The sequence below is a fragment of the Aythya ferina genome (assembly GCF_964211825.1).
Source record: "Aythya ferina genome assembly, chromosome: 4".
In the NCBI taxonomy this organism is placed as follows: Eukaryota; Metazoa; Chordata; class Aves; order Anseriformes; family Anatidae; genus Aythya; species Aythya ferina.
The window spans coordinates 2624636-2651173 of NC_140300.1; the positions used below are offsets into that span (position 1 = coordinate 2624636).

Consider the following 26538-nt stretch of genomic DNA (forward strand, 5'->3'; position numbering starts at 1 on the left):
CTAAAAAATGAAGCACAGAGTATTTTTATAGTAAGTGGGCTTCAGGGAGGGCTGAGATGAAAGCAAATGTAATCACAGTCATGATTCCTGCCCTTGATAGTGAGATCTGGTGAAGAGCAGATAACTACACTCTGAATGCTGCCTAGAAGGTATTGCAAATCTTCACTCAAATGTGTTCTGTGTTAAGTAGGACAAAATTCTGCGAGAGCATAGATTCTCCCTGAGAAAGAGGCATTCAACCATCATATGATGTTGAAATATTGGTACACACCTCAGTGACTTTTTTCTTTCACGTTCTAGGCAAATTGTACTTCTTCTCAGATGGTATCCTCTTTTCTGACCCCCACCATGGCAGCATTTCCATCTCAAAGGACCATATGAAGTCCCTTTCTCTCTACGATGGGGTGAGTGTTCTGTTTGTTCCTACTACCACAAACTTTTCATCACATTTTAGAATTACTTGTATGCGACTAATGCAAAGTGTTTAATTTCAGTTGCATTTTTATAAGGGTGTGTAAAACTAATACCTGATGCAAATATTTACTGTTTTTATATTGCTTAGCTAAACAAATTATTGATAAAATCCAAGGATATAATGTTCTTAATCTGTAAAATTGCTTTTTATAAGAAAAATTGCAGAACAAAGCTTTCATAAAATGCCTAGCGGTCCTAAGTGATGGGTAGAGAAAAGTTCAAGGCATTGTGAAGTCCTACAGAGTATTAGGCAGCAAAATGCTGCGTTCTGTTCAAAATATATTTAACCTTTAGCCAAACGTTCGTGGCAGTGTACTTCTTATCTCCGGGGAGGTCACGAGCAGTGTCTGTCTCCTGTCGTAGAGCACCGTGTAACTGACAGGGTGAAGGGAGTGCCTGGTTCGCCTTTTCCAGGCTGAGAGATGAGATGGAGAGGCATGCTGCTTGTAACTATACGTATTCCAAATAATTTCAGTAAAAGCCAGTGTTAGGAATCACAAAAGTATGACTACGATCAGCTTAGTATCTGTTCACTCAACTTTGTGAAGTTGCTGTGCTAATAGTTTGGTTTTCTGGCTCAGTGGGAATTGAGCCAGGATGATGATGGCACTTCAGCTTTTTTTCTTCTTTTTCCTCTTCGAGGCAGGCACACTGGGTTAACTATCACTTTTTCAGGATGGAAAAGACATTATTTTGGTTATTGTTTCCTAAGCGCACACAAAAAAAAGTTCTTTCCTTTCGTTTCTATTTTGTTCAGGTACAGCATTACACATTTGCTTAGTGACCTCCAGAAAGCATTGTGTAGCTGTAATTTCATCATATAATGGAGGAAAACAGTAAAATACAATAAAAGTGCTATTCAATTGAGATGACTGAGGAGAATCTTACCTTAGCTGCCTTTTCTTGTATATCATATTAATTGCCCAGTGGTAGTTTAAGAAGCTATTTTAACGCTGACCTTCCTTCTATTGTTTGATTCAAGACACTCACTTTCGTAAAACTAGCTATTTATGGGACCTGGCTATCATTCTTGAACCGACGCCAGATTTTTGTGTAAAGCTAAACCTTGACAGAGAGCATTTTATTGTTTAACTGACTAGGCATAATACAAGGGTGGAGAGTTTAAACGTTAAGTGACAGGAGAAGAAGGCTAATTGTTATGCTTTTGCTGAAAGTTAGTGCAGCAACAATATTGATGGAAAGTAAATGATAATGCTAGGATTAAAATGAAAAATAGAGACTGTAAGTGATGCAGAGTACGGATTCTTAGCAGCTGTCTCATGATGCCTGCTTGATGCTTCCCTTTTTGACTTGAAAATGTGTTTCTGCTTCCAACACATGCTGCAAGCTTCTCTCTTCTGAGAATCGAGGTGCTTAACTGCCATCTAACCTCCTGAAGTCCTCGGGGCTCACAGGCATCCAGCGCATAGAGGAAAGGATAAATTGCTTATGAAATTGTGCCACGAACATCTAAAGCAATAACCATCCCATCCCAATCTGGGTACAACCAAAGATAAATCACCAGGGTGTAAGGCAGTATTGGTCTGCATTCTAGCTTAGTTCCAGCCAACCAAAGGGAGTAGTTGCCACCCAGTCTCTACACCCAGGTTTCTTTCTTTCTCTTCCGTAGCTGAAATTTTACCGAAGCATCTTTATTGTGTAAAGATTAGATGCTGAGTGCTTGGTTATAGGGTCTTAAATTTAAGACTAAGAATTGAAGCTTGAAAGTATCTGAATCCAATATTCATTTTGGTCATTTATCATTACCTGAACAAATATTTAAGTGATATTTAGATTTCATAACAGAATTAACATCTTGTAAAACTTGGAAAATAATTCTTTTAACCTTAAGTCTGTGAGGAATATTGATGTTTATTTTCAGCCTTCTTCAATTTGTAGCACGCTAAACGTTTTCCAGGAGGAGGAACATGTTCTGTTGTGCTTTTCACGTGCAGATTGCAGCAAGTATGAGTTTTCATACTTCAGTCTTCATTAAATCTTCCAGTTATCCCACAGGACCTGGGGTCTGTGGGCCATGAGCTAAAAGTCATTTTCTCTTGAGAAATTGTTCTCTTAAAACATTTTTGTTCTTCAGTAACCTCAGTGACTTAAGGAGAAGATTACTTTTATAATTAATCCCTGAGTCAGCAAAGGGTAGAGATTTCATTTGCAAATGTTTCTTAATTGATACTGATTCTTATGTAAATGCTCCCCAGTTGGAGCTTTCCTCCAAAATCAGGAAGTAGGGATCTTCTTCATGTCCAAGGAGATGGATGTTACTCAAATTCCAACTTGTACACTGAGTAACAGAATCCCTACTTTCCAAGGATGTTTCCCACTGTTGGGTTGTACTCTGTGTCCAAATACTTTGGTATGAAGAGAGTTGCAGGTTAAAGCTTGAGCATGAAACACTCAAGCATCCTGACAAGTTGTACGTAGATGGCTATCTCGAAATCCAGAAAGCCAAGGGCCACTCTTGTTTTCTTTGAAGAAAAATTGGATAATCTCAGCTCAATGCTTCTGAGGGAGACTGGTTTTGAAGGCTTCAGCTTTCTGTTGGTGAAGAAGCAACAGGTTCAGTGGAGTTTGTGCTCGCTGAAGAATCTGAGAGAAATGGGACACTTGTAAGATGCAGGCAACCCACACTTCCAATTGCAGGCTTGACAGATGTACCTGTTGGCAGTGAGGACCCTTTCAGGTCAGAACCTGAAGAGAGTGGTATAAAAGTTTGCAGTAGCACCACACCATCCTTCTGATCCTTTTACTGACTCATTTAATTTGTTCTTCTAAGGAACCTGTGTCAGGAAATGCAAAGGTATAGATAAAGGTGGCTCTGTTGTGATGCATTAGCAGTTAGAAGAAGAGAGGCTGGTGGTGGAGGGAAAAGATGGGGCTACAAGAATAGGTATTAAAATTCAAATGTTTTTTATTTGTCTTTTGTTTTTTAAGGATCCAAATCATGTGAACAATCCCAGGTGTTTTCTTTAAAGTGTACAATATTGCTGATAGCTGCTAAATAGAAACTGAGAAGTAGAGCAGGTGATTTTTCTGCTCCATTCCAGTGACATGCAAGCTAATGAATGCTCAGATCATTATGCATGCCATGCTAAGTAGTATAGATCAGAAAAGAACTGTTACAGTCATACTACATTAAGCCTGTTTTTCACTTTCAATAACTGTTTCTTATAAATTGTCCTGTTTCTTCCTTTTTCTAGGATTCAACCAGTATTGTTGCTGCTCTCTTTATAGACTTCAAAAGCTCCTTGCTTGCTCATCTACCAATTGAATTCCATACCCAAGACAACTTTTTGATGATTGCACTTTTCCCCAAAACGAAGATTTATAAAGCTTTTTATTCACAGGTAAAGTAAATAAAGATAGCAATTTTTTAGCCCAGTCCAAACTCTTACTCTTTGTGTTTCAGATGAGAGGCAAGGGTAAATGTTAATGTCTGTGTAAACTAATTATATTTGTTTTAAAATATATATATATATTCCTTCTTATGTTAGATCAGCTGCTGAAGCTTGGCATCTGATAAGTAGGTTCTGAAAAGTTTGAAGTATGAGGTCTTTCTTGCCTCATTCTTCACAAGCAAAACCTTTTCCTGTATCTCAGTGCACCAGCATGGTTTGGAAAGGAGAAGAAGCAATTAGTTCTGAGGGAGCAACAGGTTAGGAAGTATGTTGAAACTAACTGGATGTTAGGAGGGTGATTTTCAGCAAGAGGTTGGTTGGTTCAGCACTGGAGCAGGCCACCCAGAAACTTAGTCTCCACTTCTGAAGATCTTGAAAACTTGGCTGGACAAATCCATTTTGCAAATCTGATCTGTACTGCCAGCAGTAGTCCTGCTAGGAGCAGAAGATTGGTCTGGAGACCTCCAGAGACTTTTTCCTCTAGAAACTTTCTTTTTTATGTGACCGATAGCAGTTCCCTGTAGTCCTTCCTAGGAGCATGATTGCTTCTGATCTTAGGAACTTGCATGTGTGAGAAACTTTGTCATGTGTGTATTCGTAGTGATTGTGTTGCTTGTTATGTTTAATGGTCACCATGTGCTTTCATTTTGTATTCTGAAGTCAGCGATTGCTCTAAAAGCTTGTTTTCTAGTAGTTGCATTTTAAACGTAGTACTGGTGTATAATTGGCTGCAGCAATTGTATGCAGTGGCAGAGGTTCCATTGTGTTTTTTTTTGTGGTTAGACACATTTGGATCGTGATCCTTAGGGAAGTTTTGTTTCAGTCTTTAAGTATCCCATATGGCATTGTATTATTCTCTGAGTAGATTGGCTTCGTGTGTTGTAATGCAGAGGCTTTTAATAAGCGAAACTTTATAACAATAGCACTTTTGAGGAAATGAGCCTGGAGATTTTAGGACTTTGCAAGGGTTTTAGTATGTGATAGTAGCCCAGGACTGGAAAAGACCACCTAGCTCAGTGAGTACAGTCCCCACTGGTAGCATTAATGATCCCATACAATTTCTCCTTTTATCTTAAGTGTTTAGAGTCCTCCCACTGTTCAACTATTTTGAGTGGCTGTGATTATTTTGCTCTTGAATTTCTAGCCTATTTTATTAGGTCTACTTTTATACCTGCTTGTGTTTTGTTTTCCCAATGGAAATGCTTGAGCTGTTCAGAGATTTCAGACCTATCCTTTCTGGCGTACTTAGTCTGATAAACAAAAACCAGATCCTTTTTAGTCTATTATTATAAAATGTGCTCTTTTCCTCTGATCATTATAATAGTTCTTTTGTTTTTGGCTACAGATATCCAATACTGTGTGCAGTATTATATATGAGGGTATTTGTTTCTTATAGATGCAGTAACAATTATCTTCAGAAAAAGTTTAGTTATCCTTTATTTGCCTTTGCTTTGCCCTGCTGCCTTGAATTAACAGATCTTGGTGTTATTTTTTTTTTATTTTTTTTTTTGAGAAACATCTTCAGGTCCTTCCCTTCTGATACCCACTGACTTTCCATCTGATTCCAGAAGTGTTTGTGTTTATTCTTACCTTCTTCATATTTTTCACTTTGTTCCGTTCTTTTTTGTTAGATTTTCTTGTAAGATATAGTGCTGTGCAACTGTCTCCCAACTTAATTTCCACACAATGCTGTCAATTCCCTTCAGCTCTTGCAAAATCCCTTACGGATGACATTTTGGAGCATTCACTAAGCAGCTGAGTTGCAGTTTCTCATCTGGCTGGCACCATACCAGCTGCTTTGCTCACATTCAAGCAGATGAACCATGTCGTTTGTCTAGGAGCTATTATCACGTAAATAAAGACTAGCCATAAGACCAAGTGTTTCTTGCTGTGTAAGCCATTCCAGTCAGGCATTTTATTTTGTTGGTAACTACAGGTATTTATTGTTTTCCTCCAAAATTTTATCTAAAACTCAGCATAACGCTGAAGTTGTATAGACTTAGCAGTTGCTTTACAGACCTGTAGCTGCAAAGATTGAAATAATTACAGACAGTAGTTTTAGTCTTCTCCAGTCATATGCCATGATACCTCACTTAGCAGACTCGCTGGAACTATGACTTAATTATTTCAAGATTCCTTGAAATAGGAAGTGGCAATTACCCATCCCTCCAGATCTGAGTGTATCAAATTTTTTGTAACTGCAATGTCGATTGCAAGATCTTGAGCACACAGGAATAGAATCTGGTTTGAAGATCTTGCAAAGACAGGGCAGTGCCTTTCACATCTCCACTGTAATTGAAAGTTGAGGTGGCTTTGATTAGATTTTGGGACATACAGAGAGCATCTTTTTTCTTTTTTTTTTTTTTTTCCTTGAAGTCATACAAAAAGGACACTTCCCAGTTTTGTTGATTTTCCTTTTCAAGTTCTGTCTCAGTCTGACCTATGTTTTTGCTTTATCCCTAGCACTTTGACTTCTAAGTAATTTTTTTTTGTGTTTACCAGTCCTTCTTTCCATCCCTTGTAGGCATTTTCCTTAGTTTTGAAGTGGTTATTTGTTTGGTTGTGTGGTTCATTCTACATGAGCAATGCTGTCTTTGTTAATATCAAAAGTTTATTTTATTTTGATGTTTTTTTTATCTCAGTACCCTTGCATTTAGGATGCCGATTTGTTAATGGAAAGCAGTCTTGTCCCTCCTCGGTTGTTTTGTCTTGCAGAAAATAATTGTGAAAAATGACAATGGCTGTTGCCTTTACTTACTAAAAGAAGGGAAATACTGAACACTGAAATGACTGTGATTCATCTGAATCTGATTTCTAGGTTCAGAATGCCATTCATATTAATGGGACTTGGCTAGAGCAGCAGGATGTGAGCCAAATGTTGTTCCCCGGAGAAGCGAATGCCTCCTTTTTCTCTTGCATAGAACCAGAATTTTTCTTAAATTTCTAAAAATGTGATTGTTGCAATATTACCTAATAAAAACTACAACAATACTTGGAGGAGTTGTAGAGCAGGAACTGCTCTGTGAAGAATTCTCTGTGGAGAATTCTTCCACATTTTGAATATTTTCAGCAAAACTAGTATTGTGAAGTATTACTTTAATGACTGGCTAAGATGAATGTATGTTTAAGTGAATAAAAGTCATTCTTAAATTCAAAAAACAAATTTTGCAAAATAATGACATTTACGAGCAGGTCTGGTTTGTTCCAGGTTTTCTCTTCGTGGCAAAACCAGAGAAACTCAGGATTATGTTTAAGAGTTGTCCAAGAAGAATTCCTGTCAGTGGCACAAAAGAGACTGTAAGTTCATGCTGCTTAAGTGCAATTCCATGTTAACTGTGTGCTACCATTAGAAAAATGCTGAGACTCAGTTTTTGATAATGATTTGAAAAGGAATTGCTGTGTTCTTAGTGCAACGCTCCCTTTTTTTTTTTTTGTGCTGGCTATGTAGACATCTGGCTTAAAGAAGGAAAACTTCTAGGCTTTTTGTTTCAACTAACAAATTGATTTTTTTTTGCTTCTTTTCAGACATTCCAGTGTTCAGAAGCTATTTAATTATTTGTCTTTTCCTTCTGGGGAAAGATGCAGTGAACTGAAAATATCCGCTGCCCTCCCAGAACTAGAGAGGTGAGAAATTATTTTTATTTCCAAGGGATTAGGTTTGACAGAAATGGTACAAAAATATTTTGTTGTATGTAATCATCATCTAAAAATTGCTTATTAAATAAGTGTGTTCACACTAGGTATTTTTACTCTGAGATGAATTATTTCCTTGCTAGGAAGCCTCTGTTTGACCTTTTAAACAATTTTATTTTAGTAATTTCCCAGCTATTTATATGAATGAAGTCTTGGTCCTTTATTTTTAAAAACATAACTTTTATTTTTTTTTTTTGAAAGGTTTGTGCAGCATTTTACTGTCAGCAGCGTGAGTCGCGAGCCAATAATGAGAGCACATCTTCCTGTTTTACTGCAACAGTCAGAAATCATTCCTGATAGCAAAGCAGAAAGTGATAAGGTAAGAGAGCAGTGCAACAATACTTCCTATCCCTAGCACGGAGTGTTTACCAAATATTCTGGCTGTTACTGGCTCCATTGCAGGTAATGCAATACTGACACGCAGCATGGTGTGTGTTTAGCTATGCCTCCTGCTCCAGTTCATACTGAACATGTTTCAAGTCTGTTTCTTAGAATAAATTGCTCTGTCTTGTTTTCCTGTTTACGTTACTTAATTTTGTGTTTAAACAATCTTTTGGAAGTGCCAGTGGACCTTCAGTCTGGTGAAACAGGGACGGAAAACGAACTGTAGATCTTCACAACTGAGCAGTTTTCTCTAATGTCCAGACAGTTTAGCCCTGAAGCAGTAGTTTGTTTTTATGAATTTCTGAATAATTTAACCGAATTGTTCTCTGCAACATAAGACCTTTAAATAGCATGGAGGTAGCACATGATATTTAACATTTGCTGATATTATCTGTAGAACACTCTGTTCTTTATAGGGGCAACAACAATCATCAAACTTAAGGGGTGCTTTAAATAGCATTTTCAGAGAAATAATTTCCTTGGAAGTTTCCAGCATTTGAAGGCTGCTATAAGCAAGAAAAACAAAGCAGCAGAAATATGGTCTTTCTCTTCAAGTATTGCAATATGGTGGCAGTCTTATTTCCTAGGATCTATTTCAGACACTGTACTGACACCTAAGTATTAATTAGTAAACCCTTAGTGTTTTTAAATCTTATTTTAAGCTTCACTTAAATGTCTTTAAAAATAAATAAATAAATAAATTCTATAATGTTATACTAGTTTATATAAAACATGCAAACTTTGATTTTTTTTTGAGTTACTTATCTATCTGTATTACTATGCCTACTCATTGTCTGTTAGCATCCAAAAGAGATTTTGAGGATAGGATACAAATAACCTGCAGATGGCTATCTTCAGCTATACTCCAGGTAGAAACTGGAAGAGGTAAATTGTCCCTTAGCGATAGGATGATACACAGTGTGTGTGGTGGTTACCAGTGTGACATAATTTCTCTTTCTCTTTCAGCGCCACAGAGAATATGCATAATGGCAACAGGGGTGCTTTGTGCAGAAAAGCTATTGGCATGTTCGAGCTGTTACTGTGCAGCCTCCTCCCAACCCTACCCAAAGCTGCATGCACCTTTTGCTTAAATCTGTAATAAATTTTGGATATAACACACTGGGCTTAGTATCAGAAACTGTTTAGACTTAAGGTTTTATGGAGATAGAGAGCCTCATGTGCAGTGCTAAACCTTGTGTGCAGCGCTAACTCATTTCTTCTAGTTTTTTAAGTTGTCCCCTTCTGTTTCTTGTGTTTTAGGTTGTTATCACCATTATAACGGGTCTTCCAGGATGTCGCAGCAGTGATCTGTGTGCTTTTCTTGTAACTTTTAACAAGGAGCATGGAAGGTTTGTATAGTTCTGGTTTTACAGTCCAAAGCAGTGGTCTTACATACAATCAAAGAACTACTCAACATGAAGGAAATAAAAAAAACAGATGTTATACTTTAAAAAAAGGATCCCGATTTCTGATTTGTAGTCAGATGTATTATAAGAATACATTGAGTAAATATTATGAGGCACTTCAAATAATCCTACATAGCACAGCATAGGGTCTGTTTCCCATGGGGCATTAAATGAGCACAGTTCTATTATTTCAGGTATTTCAGTTAACTTTGTTATGCCAGGCATATTTGATCTTAAATACTAGACATTCAGAGAAGAAAAAAAGATTTCTTCTTGATATTCCATATTAAAAATACCAGAGGTATCATTACAGAGCTATGACAAGTCTGGAACTACCACTCATGCTACAGACAGTTGAGAATAATTTTAGAAGGGCCAAGTGAATCTTTGATTAAGCATGGGAAAGGTCTTGTCAAAACTTGAAGGAAACAGTTGAACAGTTTCCATTTATTAACTTGTGTGGTAGTGAGTCTAAAATACATTTTTCTTCTTGGGGAAAACACTGTACTAATGGTCCTTACTACAATATTTTAAAGTCTGATCTAGTTTCTATTCTACAGTTGCAGGAGATATATTCAGGACACGTATTGAATGGCAATAAGATAAATCCACTGTAGGAATTTATTATTGTGTGTGTTGATACAGCTCTTTGTTCTGAGAAAATCAAAATTCTTAGTCTTTCAAATCTTACAGCCAGACACCTTAGAGTTTAATCTTAGTAAGGTTCTGGACTGTTCTGTTGTATTATTTTTTAACTTGATGTCTTGATATTGGCAAGTTGATTTGGAATATCTTAGTGGCTCTCTTCAGGGCAAATGTAAGGTGGTTTTTGAATGAGATGTAGTGTTATAGAACATTACGTTTTCCCACACATGTCATCATTACTTTTATTTTTGCAGTGAAACAGTTTCATGCCCAGTCTTAAATTATATGAATCTGAGTTTTGTTTACTGCATCACCAACAAAGATTAGAATTACTCATATGATGTGCTGCTTTGAAGAAGCTGTTGAGCATTGTTTTATTAAAAGAAAAAAAAAAAGCAACAAAAAAACACAAGCCCTTTTGGCAGTAGTCTGAGGAATGTGCTTATGCTGAAATGATAGAAAGCCAAGTAAATTTCTCTCTCCCACGTGGTATGAGAAATGTGGAGTCTTTGGGCTTGTCATTGTTGGGTTTGGTCGCTGGTTCAAAACAAGAAGTAAATAGTGTTCTATTACATAATAATTCTAACTTTTTGCCTTGTGTTCTGTTGTAGGTGGATAGTTTATCGGCAGACTATGGATAGTCCTGAATGTTTCAGTGCAGCACACTTCCAGCGTTATCTCTCCAGTGTCCTGGAGGCTCAGCAAAACCACAGCGTCCGTCAGTCCACTTATGCTAGAAAGAACAAGCGGCTCTTAGTGGTCTTGCAAGGGTAAATGTTACAACTCTGAACTGTTGAATGGAATAGGGGATTTTCTGTTCCTCGTGTTTCCAAGGCATTTTTAAACTTCTTGTCACTCTGAAGCAGTCAAGTTTCTGTGCTAAAGTGTGGTTCTCTGTTAAGTCTATTTTATGTACATACTAAAATCAACTTTCCTGCTACCTATTAATTTTATTGCTTGCTACTCTTAAAAAAAAAAAAAGTGTCCAAGGAATTTGGTCTGCCTCCTCAGTTTAGGAGGTTGCTTTTGAGAGGCCAAAATCACAGTTTCCTTGCCCTTTCCAGCTGTAACTTAGACTGCTGTCTATAGAATTTTATTGGAACAGCTGTTTCCCCTCTATACACGCTTCCCCAGACAACCTAGATAGAGAGGTAATTGTCCTTCAAAGCCTGGTTCATATTCATGAGTATCTTCTTCATTTTCATATTCTCCTATCTCCTGCAGACTTGCACTTCAGTGGTAAGCTTGCATGTTGTTGTCCCTGATGGTACACGTATTACTGCCACTTTTTCACAACAGACCTATGTTTTGCATTGAACAAAGCAATAAAATATACAATAAATACACAAATCACTGCAGAATAGGCTTAGCTAACTTGATTGGCCCCTTCCAACCTAAGCTGTCCTGTAATTCTATGATGATTCATATTTTACCTTTCATGTATTATCTTCCTTGAAAGGTTGGAAAAATATTGAAATTATTTAATGGAAAGTGGGGGTGGAACACCTTCCTGGTTTTTTGTTTTTGTTTTTTTTTTTTTTTAGAGGAAGATCTATTGTGTTTAAGGTATTAGATGACTGAGGACACTTTGACTTTTAATTTCTGGAGCTTCAGAATAGAATGGAAGTGTGATATGGTATGGCATAGACTGTAGCTATATCTCTGAAGTTCTTACAGCCTTTAAACTTCTGAAAGATCAGCAAATGCTAGGCAATCACTATATTAATAGATTTATAGTTTTCAGAAGTAAATGGCCCATTCAGTTTGCAATGTTTTTTTCTCCAAATAGAAACTTAAAAGCCTAAGCTAAACAGAATGAGCATGCTACAGTAAGCGTAAGAGTTGATCTTTGCGGTTTTTCCCCACGTATTTAGCATCTTGGTGTGTTTTTCTTTCTCTTTGCATTTCCAGTAGTCCTTGCTTTAATTCTTCGAAAGTTTTAGCTACAAAAAAACAACATGAATTTTCAAAGTTCTACTTGATAAAAGATGTGAAGACAGTTGCATGCATGTGATTTAACATACATTTTTGTGCAGTTTTTGCACAGCATCCTCGTGGTATGCCCTCAGTGTTTGTGCTTCAGAAGAATGGCTCCCTAAACTTAAAGCAAGCTGTCTAAAACATGCCATTCACTTGACACGACAGGAAATATTTAAGTACGACGGATTAAAACATTTTTGATAAATGCCAGTTGTCTTCTTCAAATGAAGGTGAAGACTGAGGCATATTTGCCCACTCTGTTTCTGTATGAGACGTTAGCAGGTACCACAACTAGCTTGAGCAAAGTACTACTCTAACCTGACTGGTTTTAGTTCCCAGGCTACCAACCATTCATCTGTTTTGCAAAGGATGTGTACATGGCGTTTTCTTCACTATAGTCTCTTCTCTTACTGATAAACAGAGTTGTTTTTTTTTTTTTTCCACTTGAGTGAGATACTTTTCATGAAGTCAGTAGCTATAGTGTCCAGTGATGTGCAAAATAACTGACACTCTGGTAGCAGCATTAGCTTCAAGAATAGTTGATTATAGCTTTTCCATTCTTTTCTGAGCAGTTGAGTGGTATTTAGACAACTTTAACAAGTATAATTCCTATGTTATAATCAATTAATGTGATAATTCTCAATACAGTTTTGAGAGAGATTGTCACTTAGCGAGAAATAAGCTCCAGTTCATGTAAATTTTGCTATCCTACAGAAGTGCAATACAGCAATGTCAAGAGTAATGATTCAAAAATGAACTTGTTAATTATAATAGCACGCTTAAATTGGGAATGCTGGTAAAAGCGCATGTTATTTTTTAATATTTCTTTTTCACTTGAGTCAGACAACGCTAAAATGTTCTACAGAAAGCATAGGGTGCATCTATTTCCACTATACAATTTTGGGCCTCCAGAAAGTCAAGTTTAAAGTTGTTCAGTGTGAAGTTTGTACAGGTTTTTCTCTGAAGCTGGCATTAGTGTATTTCTAGTGTTACTCACTTAACTCAGTTTGCATAATCGTTTCAATTGCAAAGTTTTGAAATGCTTTATAACTATCTTTGCAGGCTTTTTTAGAACATTAACCTTGCAAGTAATTGATCTTTTTCTTACTACATGTTGAAAGGTGTTACTGTTTCTCTGAAGCCTTCTTTCATTTTGTTTTCTTACAGATACACTGATGTGATTGATGTTGTACAAGCTCTACAAACTCATCCTGACCCAGATGTGAAGTCTTCTTTCATCATTGGAGCAGTTAACACTTGTGTAGAGCCACTGAGTTGCTATATAGAGCATAGGTATACTTGAAAACGTTTTTAGTAGTCTGAAAATAGATTATGTATATATTTGAGATCACTTTTATGATAACTTGGGCTATGCGGTAGGTAAATGCCATTGAACTGTCTTAAATCTCACAAAATTGCTAGGTAGTCAGTCTTGGATGAAGTTTTTAAGTGTTGTTTGGTTTATAATGAAACTTGGTTTCCAATGGGTATATAATTAGTTACATATAATATTAGTAAAGCTTATTTTGTAGAAGAATGAAGCATTAGCTTACTAAAATTATGTATACTCTGGATAGGTGTTTTGTGAAAACTGGACAGTTGGCCTGTTGGAGGTTTCTTCAGTCATTCTTCACGATTTGTTAAATGTGGCTGAGTATTGGGACGTGCATCTCGATTTGGATTATTGATTATATCAACACTTTGTGGTGTTAAACAAAGAGTTTCCATATTTAAAGTTTGGAATTTACGGGAAGCTGTCCCAAATCAAAGACAAAGCACGGAAGCAAAAGCATTGCAAGTATTAAAATCTGATATCCTGGGTTACTGCAGAGGCAGGCCGGGGAGGAAATGATAGCAAAGCCAAGTCAATAACATAAGTTAGTATTTATAACACTAACATTATGAAGTAGTGTGGTATAGTTGCTGTATACGTTTGTGTTCCACACTTCAACAAACGTGGAATAGAACTCATTTAATTTCATAGACTATCGGTAAACTGTAATCTATATATTTTGCAACTGTGCCTTGCTGCTGATTTGATAAAAATAAGTCAAAGCAGTTCAAATCTTCAGTTCTTAGTGTTACTGCTATTTTTGTTTAAAAACTCTGTGCATCAGAGTTCAGAGGTGAACTGCCCAATCATTTTATAAAAAGATTCCTTAAACGTACTGGCTGTTTTTGGAACATGAACCAATAACTTGTGCTTTGTACTAGTCAATAGTAGATGCTCCCTTGCCGCTGCTTTTGGTCTCTGTAGCCAAGATTGTAAATAAATAGACGACAGAAAATACTGGTGAATTGATGCTGGAGTGCTGTTTAAACTTCTTGCCATAACTATAGTAAAGACAAATTCCTCCCGTAGGTGCATATTTTTTTTCCCAAACTTCATGTATAACTGGTCATGGCGCTGAGTAGTATTTATAGCAGCAGTAGCCTGCAATCCTTTGCCTAACATTGTTGGTCTACTGAATTGCAGTAGCAATTGAAGGAAGAGGCTTAGCTGATGCTGTAGATTATTTCTGTCTCACTTTGAAGTTTCTTCTGATAAGAGCTTACAAAGTAGCCGTGTACAGCCAATGACAAATCTTTCAGTTGGGAAACTTTGGCAGTTTCACTGAGTGTTGAGTGATTTTGATGTTTGTCTTGCAACATTTTCAGTCAAGAAAAGCAAAACCTTTTCCCATCCCAGAAAGTTTATTGCTGTGGAGATCTAGCTTTTTCATGTGCTAGGGTGAAGCTCTTCCTAGTACTTAACAGCAGGGCAGGACAAGGGATAGGTAGCTGAATGTGAACAGATAAGATTTTGTCTTTTGTATGGAGCTTTTTATGTGTGTCTGATAAAGCTCATAAAAAATTATTGTTGCTTGTCTGACACAATAGGACATGCAAAGTGATGTTCAGAAAGCATTATGTACATAGTGTCTTTCCATAAAGAATTCAGAAGGAATAGAAACCCTAGAAAACTAAATTTTGGGGAAGAACTCTTCAAAATCATAACCTCTAGAGATGTTCCAGTTATGTGAAAATGGGTTGGAAAGCAGGACTCTGGCGGTCGGTGTCTAAATGAATGGAAACATTTTAATTGAAGGGACCTGTATAAATAATACCAATTATTAATATAGAAACTTTTTTCTTCTATTCTAGGCTTCTTTTTCCCAAGTTTTTGGACCAGTGCTCACAAGGTACGTGTCATTTTTCTTGACTGTATGCTATACAGAACAAGTAGCTGAGCCATGTGGCCAAATAACTAGACTGTAAATGCATATAGTCAAAGGTCATGATAAACTTTTGGAGGTAAGACTCTTCCTTGTAGAACAGACAATTTCTCTCTGCCTATGTTATTAAAAAACATAGGTGCATGGAGAAAATGTAAGAATCTATAGCTTGATGCATTCTGACTGTCATCACCTGGAGGATGGGATTCAGACAGCCAGGAATTAAGCTGTTTACCTTAAGCTGCTCTAACTTGTGCAGTGTTGCTAATCGAGTTGCCAAATGGTTTGCATTTGATAGGAGAGCTATGTTTCCTCATCCCTCCCATCCTTTCTTTGGGGAAATATGAGTAAATGGAGCTCTCCTTCAATTTCTTCTATTTTAGAAAGGAAAAGATGAGCTAGTTAGCCTGTTTCCCATATCCAGTTCTTCCTGCAGCATTGGAGGATCCTTGCACGTTTCATGTGACCACTTTTTTGCGAATGCTTGTCTGCTGGTTCTGAGCTGTGTATTCAATTTTATGTCCTCACTCTGAAATGAATCATTTACTGCATTGTCTTCCTTGTCAGAGTAGAGCAGCTGTTAGTGTCGGTGGGTTACCATCTTTCCTGACCTACCATCAAATAAGTAATTTAAGTTTCAGTAGCAAAATCCTTCAGCGGTAGCACCTTTATAGTTTTCAACAGTTGTCCAGCTGTTTCATGATATAATAAACAGTAAATGTGGTTGGTGTGTGTGTGTAAGAACATACATCTCCAGTCAGATAATCCTTATTTTAGGAAGACCATGAGCTCAACCTAAAGTTGGTTAGGCCAATGATGGTGGGGATTTCTTTATGTCACTGTCAGACCACAGTTACTGTGACATGACTTCCTGATCTTATACTCATGTCTTCTCAAGTGAACTGCAGGACTGTAAATTTTGGTTTGTTTTGTTAAACACTGTTGTCAAAGTAGGATGCTGCACTCTCTTCTTATGACTATTTAGAGTCTAGTGCTCCGTTTTGCTGCCTGAATTATTATTTGTGTATGAAGAGAGCCCAAAAGAATTAAACTCCTGAAATTTAAGTCATAAACGGGCTGGAAAGTTTGTAGGTGCTATTATATAAATCAGTGTTTTGTTCCCATTTGGAAAACACTGGTGAACTGACCAGTAAATAACTGGTATGATTAAAGCCCAATTCCTCTTTGAAAGGAGCAGGAGAATGTTAAGAAGGTACCAAAATACCAATTGCCTTTTGCTTTTATAGCAATTTTAAAAGTGTATGTATGGAGACATGACAGGGTAAGAACATGTCATGGTTTGAAGAGTAACTAGAAAATGCATAGGACAAGGATAGCTGCTCTTCCTATGGTCCAAACGCTGAAGGAAGAACAAATGTTGGGGTTAGAAGAATGTTCTGGCAGCAAATTATTTCTGCATGTTGCAAGGTTTTGTAATCTAGTTCCCAGATACAGACTGTGACATCAGATAGCCCAGAGGTCTGTTCATGTAAAGCAAATGGGTTCACGTGAATAGAGGCTGTTTTAAAAGTTGTTTAAAAGTTTTAGGAGCAAAACTACACTTTGAACTGAGTGGTAGTACACTTCCAAACTTTCCAGGCAAGTGTATCACATGCATAGTGGAAGAAATGTAAACTGGCCTGTAATGTACAAAGCCTTTTTATTCCCCACCACCACCTTGTCCAAAAAAATGAAGGCTTTTATAGGATGTAGAAGTCCAAATGCTTTGGGGCAGTTTAGCACCAACCATCCTATGTGCCTGTCACTGCAGAGCAGGTGGGAAGAGCCAGAGGGAATGAAAAATGCAGCTTTATACAGCCCAGGGAATCCACTTCTGCCTGTTGAAGAACTGAAGCAGTAGCAATATTTAATGAGGCATTCACTTGGAGGGAGATTTGTCCCATTTTTTATTCTTGTGCACCCCAATATTGTGTTACTGCAGTGTCTGTGGGCCAACATTTTGTACTGGGCGTTGTGTAAGTGCAAAGTCAAGAAGTCCATGGGTACAGGTGCTTAAGGATTAATAAGAGCTTTGGGTATCTACCTTCTACCTCATCCTCATAATTATCTTGCAGAAATTTTGGAAGTGAGGTTAGCTTTTTGTGCAGTTTTCTGGGTCTGTTCAGTTCTGACAGGGTACCTATGCATGTTCTCAACATGATATCACTTTATGTGAGTGACACGCTCTGCTTGGAAAGCCACAAGACTAGCAAAAATGGATGAGAATCCCAGAGAACTGATAAAGCCTTGAGCAGAGTCATTTGTCAGCAGCATTAGCAGTTCTTTTTTCTCTCCCTTGCGTGCTTGTTCAAACTTTTCCAAAAGATAACTGCTACCATCTGTGCACTGTAGTTTACTTTTGTCTACTTGCAAATGTGCCTCTTGCACAGAAGCTCTGAGATGACACCTCGCTAGTCTAGGGGCACGTTGACATCTCGTGGTATATATGAAGTTGTCTTACAGATGAAGACATCACTGTTGTTAAATATACCCATTGTACACTGGTAAGTGAAAGGGACGTGTTATTTTTGTATGGTTTTAATCTGTCCCTGCTTCTTTGTTGTTTCTCTCCAACGTGCTATTCCCCAGGCTGCAAAGATTTTTTTGTAGATGGGTGCACAGATAGAGAATTCAACGAAACTAGGTCATCTTAAAAAAGCACCAGGTACAGAGATAGCAGTGACAATTCAAACAGAGAAGTCCAAATTATTAGTTACTAAAGCTGTGTGGGCATCTTCCAGCTCTCAAACAGCTATTTTTCGTCTGGATTACACCACCTGTCTGTCAATTCAGTTCTGTGGACTGTAGCCAGCTAACATGGGGCCAATTTCTGTGGGATGCTGGCACCTACAAAACTTTTGCATAGGTGTGTGCCGAGCCGAAGCCTGCAGGTTCCACAGCCTTTTGTTTCTTGCAAGGTTGCGTGGGAGTTTACAGCGAGAATGACAGATAGTGCCTGAAAGCTGTTCCCCTTAGACAAGCGCAAAGGAAGCGGGGAGTGATGGAGAAACAGCATGGGCGAGGAGGATGAGACAAGATGCTTTGGTTTCTCATTTGCTCGGGATCTTATTCCTTGAGTCTTTTTCTTCTCAACTTCAGGCTCTGCCAGCTTAGCCCTTGACAATTACCTGTTCTCTCCAAGGCACAGCAATTCTAACTAATGTATTCTACACAGCATTTGTATTGTACAGCCTATTTATTGTTCTGTGCTAGCTTTGCAGAAATTATAACAACGTTTTTGATTAAACTTGACTTTTAAATCAATACTAAGTTTGGGGATATTAATAGGAAAAAAAAGCACACTACATTTAGCATACCCACAGTGTGGTGGTTGTTGATTAGCTTATTCAGACATTTCTATCTTAATTGTATGATCTACATAATACTTTCAAGAACTCATGCAACTTTTAAATTCCTAAGCATGCTTCTTGCTCCTGAAAGAGGACACTTAGTGGAGAGAACAACTGCATATTGCATAAATATAGGTGTTTCTGAAACTGGACTGGAAACATCTGTGGGGGATTAAGAAACAAAATAATGATGGGAATTTGCACAGGTTATTAAAATCCTCTCTTGAAAGGGTCAGTGATGCCTGTAACAGAGTGGGATCATATGGTGTAAAGGAACCCAGAACACTTGGCATAGATACATCCATTTAATGTAAGGAAGCCTCTGCTGGGATGAGTGTACTCTAAAGACCTCTGTAAAGCTCAGGAATAACTTCAGGCAGCAGATGATGCTGAGAAGTTCATTATATATTCCTCTTTAAATAGTGGTGGGGATGGGGTGGACTGTCCTGGCTCAGTTGCTCATGGATAGCCAAGAGTTTACTGTTGTCCTGCACCGTACCTGTAGATGCAGGATCTGAAATAAGCTGCACACCTTGAGCAGAGAAACAGCATTCCTCCTGTGTTGTGGACAGCACTGGTATCCTAGGGAGACCTGAAAAAGCATCATTTCTTTTTGCTGAGGAACTGGGCTGTAATTCCTTCTGCTGTGGTACCACCTTGATACAATTGGCAAGTGGAGATCCGCTAATGCTCAAATTAACTGGATGATAATCCAGTACCTCACCTGGCAATTTTTCCTTAAAGATCTTCTCCAATGCCCAAGGCTTGACAAGTGTGATGGTTGCTGCATTACTGCTCAAGACAAATATATATGTACGGCACATCATTTTTTCGTTACTTCTTTTTTTGCTGGCCTGTGGATTCAGACTTGCTGTCTGAAAACCATTTCAGGGCTTGCCTTTATTTTTTGCTTTAATTTTGAAACCCAACCCTTGTCTTGTATTTTGAAAGTAACAACTGTCAGGGTATAAAACACTGATTTTTTTTTTTTTAATCAAGATGTTTAACCTATCTTCTTACACATCAGTATTTAAAGCCTCTTGGAAAATTCAGTAATTTTTTATTAAACTGTCCCTTCTCAAACTGCTTCTAGCATAATTTAATTCTTTTTGATTAGTTGATTCTTTTGATTAATTGATTCTAAATTACTTCTGTTACACCATCTGTCTAATAAAAAAGAAAAATATCTTGACCTGGTGTAGCTGTGTTCTGGCAAAGCAGGACTTCATCGTTAGTCAAGTCATCTTCAGTGACTAGTGTTATACTGGTAGGATCATATTGTTCTGTTTTTTTTTTTTTTTTTGTAAGATTGTTTTCACTGAAACATAAGAACCCCCAGAGTGTAACAGCCTGCCTCTTCCCCCTTGAGTCATATCAGTGTCTGAAAACGGTTGCCTCCTTCAGGAGCTACTGTTCCTGCACGTCTACAGGTTGTGATAAAATGGGCTTCTGAGCCGGCTGCTGCAAAATAGTTAATGGTTTTGTGTGGTTGTTCATATCTGAAGTTAGATGGGCTTCTGGGTTTTTGTTGGGCAGGAAAGAGAAGAAAGACTCTGCTTTTTTTTTCTCCTTAATACCTTTAATGCAGTGAGGTAGGGGCAAAATAAGAACAGCTGTTAAATCACTTAATTATTCATTAGTTATTGTTGCATACCTGACGTCTGTAAACTATCCTCTGTTTTTCTTACGCAGGACTGGTGAGTAATGTGATCTTCACAAGTCACGCTACGGAGCAGAAGCATCCACTCCTTATGCAACTGCAGAGCCTCATCCGAGCGGCAAATCCTGCTGTTTCGTTCATCTTGGCAGAAAATGGAGTTGTGACTAGGTAATGTTCGTCGCCATCCCGTATTTGTCACTTTTGGTGCATGGGGCACATGCATTTGGAAATTACCAGAGCAAAACAAGAGAATACCATATAAACAGGAGATACTTGTTTTTCTTAATTGCCTCTCATGTGAAAGGCATCTTACCTTTACATTTTTGGTCAAAAGTAGGGACTAGGATATGTAAGTTCTTGTTTGAAGAATTTGATTACTGTTAGTGTCATACTGAGGGGATACTGGGGAATACTCTAATTTTACCGTAGCTAACACATTCTGTTTTATTTAAGCAGCTTACAGATAGCGGCCATTTTATTGAGGCCATAAATTAAAAATCTTCATTTTTTATCTCTCTGTAGGAACGAGGATATTGAATTAATTCTCTCAGAAGGCAGTTTCTCAAATCCTCAGATGATGAGAGCTCGATATTTAATGTATCCTGGCTGGCAAGTATCTAGACTGAGAAACATTAAAACTATTTTTCTAATTAACTTGAAGATTAAAAAGTCTTACTAACTTAATTTAGATTTTTTTTTTCCAGACTACTCATTTGGAACAGGCAATAGCTTTGTAAATCATTTTTGAAAGAGAGCTGATGAGTATTCGTAGTAGATACACAACTGCTTTCCTTTTAAGGGGAAAAGGATCCTTTCTGGACCCCATTTAAATCAATGGCAAGATTACTGTTGCTTTTCAGAAGAATAGAAAAGAACCCTCTGGGAATAAGCTGGGAAGGATTGGGATGGGTGAGGTCAATAATGATGAGAGTAATTTCATTCTGACAGCTATTCAGCCTTACTGGAATGAACTTGCTATGTCAGTCTAGCTATTAGCAGAACAATTATTCATAAAAAAGAATCAGCAGTCTTACTGACAGTCTTGGCAGAGGCTAAGGGCCCCAATAATAAGTGGTACCAAGCTTTTCCTTTAATACTGGGTGATATTTTTCATTGCTCAGGGTGCTTTGCATGTCTTGTTGCAGTTATCTGTGTTGCTGTACCTATTTGGCAGAAAATGTAAACCTGACAGCCATTATAAGTCCTGGCTGGCTGTTTCCTACTTAGATTTATAGTGTTGGAAGCATGATTTATCTGCAGTGCCCTGCAATATGCATGTGTAGTTTTTGGTTGGAATTTTAACTCGAAATTGGGTTACGAGTAAGGCTCCTAAAATAAATTGGCACAAAGCTTGGAGTGTCAGGGTTGTTGGCAAATGTGCATGGTGCTGAAGGAAGAGAGAAAAAAAACAAAAAACAACAGTATTTAAAACTTTTGGACAGCAGTTACTGCATTTGGTAGTATGCAAGTATAGTAAGTAGATAGTGTATAGGGAAAAAAAAAAAGCCTAGAAGCAGGAAGAACATCAAAATGAATCCCAAGCTCTTTGAACAACCTCAGACTTTAATATTGCACTTTCATGAATTTCTTCGTAGAGGGGGAAAAAAAGCTTCGTGGTTTTCTTCCTGTGAGGAAAGCTTACCTGTAGTGAAATAATGGATGTTCTTTTTAAGAAGTCTGTTAGATGAAAAGTGCAAGTGTGTGTGTTCTCTTTGTTGAAAGTGTGTGTTTGTTTTTTGCCTTAAGGTATGAAGGCAAATATGGAGCTGGGTCTGTGTTTCCTCCAATGGTTCAGATCTGTGTGTGGTTTAATCGTCCTCTAGAAAAAACACGATTTGTGACCAAATGTAAAGGTACAAATGAACTTTGACTCACTTGATTTAAATCCAGGTGTAAAAGGCTGAGGAACAGAAGGGAAGGAAGACACTGACGTAGCACAGTTCTTTAATTACTGTTGAAGTAAACATTTAATTGAAAATTCAGCTTTCCTTCCTCAAAGTACAGTAAATGACCTTTAGAATCTGCTCTGGAAAACTGACCTATGATTGTGTTCAGATGAAAATCTCATTTCAGTTAGAGTTTCTAGAAGCCGAGACAGCTATCTTCATATGTTTGCTTTTTGGTTTAATTTTATTTACTAGTGTTGAGACACAGTTTGTAAGCGAGCATCACCTTTTACTATCAATGCCAAACAATTCCTTGTAGTTACTAGAAAATAGGCTCAACTGTGTGTCAGGCTGCTAGAGTAGATCTATAATCATGCCTTTCCTTCTTTCCATAGCAAAACAATGTTAAGGAGCACCATTTTACTTGCCACACACAGTGTAAGCGTTCAGTATGCCAAGCACGTGTTACTTCCCACCTAACCCCTAGAGAAGAAATGAGAGCGTATAGAAATGTTTTGTAGTGGGAGCTACGGGGGACACTGCAGCTTTTTCCCCCCCAAAGCACTAGGATGTGGATTAGAGACCTGTAGCGTAGGTCTGATGAGAAGCTACACCAAGGAGAAGAAAAATAAGTGAGATAATGTTGTATGTCTTCCATTTCAAACAGCAATCAAGTCATTGCTCAAGCCAAGTCCTTTTTCTGGAAACATTTATCACATCATGGGCAAAGTTAAGTTTTCAGGTAAGAGGAAAACGCTTCTGCAGTTCCTTGTGCTTGTGTTGTGTGTGGTATTTGAAAACTTAATTTTTACGTACTGTAGTCTGTCTACACCGTTGTGTTGGTGTTAAATTAGATTAGCAATTATCAAGACATTCTTTTCTTCTGTCTTCTCCTTGTTAGATTCTGATAAACTGATTGAAGTCTGTCACAACACATCGTCTAACTCACTAAGCCTTGTGCCTGTTCAGGAGGGGCCAACTCCTCCTGATGCAAGAAACGATAGCAGAGATTGCAGCAGTCAACAGGAGTGCTTCCTTGTGTTCATTGGCTGCTCTCTTAAGGAAGAGGATATAAAAGATTGGCTCAGAGAAACTGCAAAACAGGTTTGTGGACGTGTTTGCTTCTATTTAGCGTGATCTGTTTGGCATTTCCTAACAACAAGAGGAGAAATAGGAGTATTGTGATGAAACATTTTTTGTTAATCTCCTTTCTCTTCTACCAAGGTATTAGCATTCCAGAATGTAAATGTATTTCAAACAGAGGACTAACAGCTTGTAAATGTGTATTGTTTTAATACCTGCTACAGCATATTCATGGATTAATCTGCTTTGGATTGAGCACTGGGGCAAATGGAATATGTCCAGAATAAACACAAGATGATTAAGCTGAGATGTGATTGCCCGAAGCTAAAATGTAGTATGAAATAAATCTTCTTGAAGTACCTGAATGCTATAATGCTGAAAACTTGTTTTGATTCACTAAATTAAACCTACTTGAGAGTAACCAACTGAAATGGAGGGTATAGCTTTTTCATTTTTTATGCTTAATTTGTCAAGCGTACAGCTGTGTAAGACTTCATATATTCCTGCATGGTTAGCATACACATGCAGCAGAGGTAGGGAACAGAGTATGCCCATAAGAAGTCTAGAAGGCACGTCCTGCAGCTGTTGTGCCTTGCTAACTTAACACAAAGACTGGCACAGCCTGACCAGGAGTGTGGGACAAGCTGATTTTCTTCTACACATCAAAATAATACCAGCAGTTTTGCCAGGCTCTTGGGGTTGTGATTCAGAAATACACTTGGACAGGAACTGTTGAGCCATACAAGTTATTTATTTTGGCACTTCGGTTGGATTCTGAGCCTATGGTTCCAACTCTGCCCTTTTATGATGCCCATTTTGGAATATTAGTTAATTGGAGATGCTTATAATTACTTTTTTATGGCTTAGAATTTGCATAGTGTCTCTACCAAATTGTGTAGAAAGGTAAATAATTTATGTGCAGATGAGTGTTGGAGTTGTTTGTAAGGATCTTCAAGTTTTCATCTCTGTGTTAAGTTGTGCAAGTTGGGTAGTATATGGAGACAAATGCTTTTTGCATGTAAGAAAGCACTATACAGAATACTATTTTAATTTTATGATAAAGAATAGTTTAATTTTATGATAAGGAACACTATTTTAATTTTATGAAAACTTGCAACTTGAAATTGTGTATCTCAAATGTGAAGTTTCTTCTTTGACCAGGTCAGGACTGCAAGTAGTCTTCCTTAAGTCTCTCTGGTCATGGCTAATTTCATGAAAGAAATGAAGTATAAAACCTTTCAGACTAAAAACTAGGTGGTTTTTCTGTTCATGTGCCTTTTTTTTTTTTTGCATTAGAGTTGTATTTAAATTGCATTGTTTAAAATACTTCTAGAATTTGTCATCTCTAGTGGTGCCTTATGTAAGATCACGTAGTTTGTACTTATGTTTTCAGCACACATTTGTGAGTGATGTAGTATAATACAATCAGTCAGTCTAGAAATGAATGTTTAAAATATATGCTTCTAAAAGGTTTACTTCTTTGCTGGGCTTGAGCATGGTAGCATGTGAGCGTAATTTCACTGTCTTTTTCCACATTTCCAAGGAAGAACTTCTCTGTATGTATTTTTTTAACATAACTAGACTGTAATGGCACATCGTCACTCAGTAGATACATAACTGGGCTCTAATTCTTTCTACAGAAACCTCAGAGGAAAGCCCTGAAGACCAGGGGAATGCTAACCCTTCAGGAAATAAAAAACATTCACGTAAGTAGAAACTATTAATAGCAAAGAAAATTTTAGCTAATTTTCTTAAATATCCATTTGTATGATAGAGCACTTACCATATCTGCCATGACAAGTGTGCTGAGCACTAAATTATAACATTTAACTGTCTCTTCATATACTCAAAACACAACCAAGGCTGTCCAGGAGGAATTTACGACATAAATCTTGGTGTTGTGTAGGCATTTATATTGGGATGTTAAGTGAGCTTTGAAAAGCGGGAGATGTTGACCATGCATGCTATTTTGGTTGGTTTAATGGTCATCTTTCCCCATCTTTTCTCCTTGCTCTGTACTGTGCAGGTTGTCATTTACAGACTAGGATCCCAACTGTTTAATCGTGCCCCAATCAACTGGCTGTGGGTTGTAAAAGTTGGGGTACTAAGTTTTTTGTGCCTTTGAGTGTTGCTGTACATAACTCCCTTAGTCTGTATAGATCTTTGTCATAAGTAGATTGGTCATACTGCCTTTTTGGAGTGCTCCTTTTTAGCCACGTGCCATAAATTCCTGCCTGCTGAAGGTGTTTTTTCTTTTTTTTTTTGTATTTGTTTAAGCTTGTTAGGACTGTGTCTAAGCAATTTTGCATTGTAAATGCTTATTGTGTGGTATATATCCTTTCTTAATTTAGGTAAAACGCCATTTGGATCCGCTTCCAGCTGGTTATTTTTACAATGGGACTCAATTTGTGAATTTTTTTGGTGACAAAATGGATTACCATCCATGTATCCTTTGAAATGCATTTTTTGGTGCAGGATTGAGTAGGCTACAGGCTATGCAGATCTGAAATGTATACTGTCAAAGCAGATGATACACTAAAGAGACAGTTTGATTGTCAGGTAGTAATATGAAGTGAAAACTTTTGTTGCTTGAATCTTTTTGTGGTTACTTGCCATTTAAAGCTTACTATTAAAACAATTTTTCGGAGGTATGATCTAAGAAGTGGTGTAGAACCAACAAAACAATCCTAAAATCGCTGTACATGATCTAATGCGAAGAACAATTTACAGACCACAGCTTGTCAAAGAAATATTTTTCAAACCCAATAGTTATATAATGTTGCCTAATTCTTGGTTATGACTGATAAAATTTCCAAATGGATGTAATTTAGTGTGAATGCATGTGCGTGCACACTGAAATAAAAGCAGTCAGGGTCGGTTTGTTTTGCTACGGTATACTTCTTTCTGTTGTCTATCTTTGTGGTGCAGCTCAAGTTAAATGATTGCTCTCATTTTGTAACTCAGTATGATAAAAAAGAAAAAACCACAAACGTATTTGATGCGAAGTAGAAATGTGAACAGTGTCCAGAAGTAGTGGAGGTGCAGTTTTTGTAACTGCTTTTTAAACTTATTTAACTAAAACCTTATTTTATAACTCCGTCAGCTGAGCAAGCAAAATGATTTACTCATCTAATTGTGCTATGTATTTGTTCGTAAATGCTCTGTCCTTACTGGTCTTGTTTAGTATCAATTACAAAAGTGAGCTAGGACCAACACATCCCTCTAGTTTTCTTTCCAGAACCATATTGATTTTATACAAATATATACATTACTTAAACCTGAATGTGTTTTTGTCTCTGGCATAAATGCCAGAGTAATGCTAATGATCCAGTTTACTCCTTTCCATACC

General features: G+C 37.5%; 1 protein-coding gene across 1 annotated transcript in view; it reads left to right on the forward strand.

Annotated features, from left to right (window-relative positions):
* The window catches only part of DNAAF9 (dynein axonemal assembly factor 9), a 72168-nt gene that overhangs the window by 40720 nt on the left and 4910 nt on the right, over positions 1 to 26538 (forward strand). Inside the window, exons 21-36 of the mRNA XM_084519018.1 lie at positions 301 to 404; positions 3690 to 3836; positions 7096 to 7184; positions 7413 to 7511; positions 7782 to 7899; positions 9225 to 9313; positions 10627 to 10785; positions 13163 to 13288; positions 15140 to 15177; positions 20253 to 20388; positions 20743 to 20829; positions 21967 to 22073; positions 22774 to 22848; positions 23008 to 23210; positions 24830 to 24895; positions 25541 to 25634. Of these exons, the coding sequence (XP_084375144.1) occupies positions 301 to 404; positions 3690 to 3836; positions 7096 to 7184; positions 7413 to 7511; positions 7782 to 7899; positions 9225 to 9313; positions 10627 to 10785; positions 13163 to 13288; positions 15140 to 15177; positions 20253 to 20388; positions 20743 to 20829; positions 21967 to 22073; positions 22774 to 22848; positions 23008 to 23210; positions 24830 to 24895; positions 25541 to 25634 (1737 nt within the window). The remainder of the gene's footprint in view (positions 1 to 300; positions 405 to 3689; positions 3837 to 7095; positions 7185 to 7412; positions 7512 to 7781; positions 7900 to 9224; positions 9314 to 10626; positions 10786 to 13162; positions 13289 to 15139; positions 15178 to 20252; positions 20389 to 20742; positions 20830 to 21966; positions 22074 to 22773; positions 22849 to 23007; positions 23211 to 24829; positions 24896 to 25540; positions 25635 to 26538) is intronic.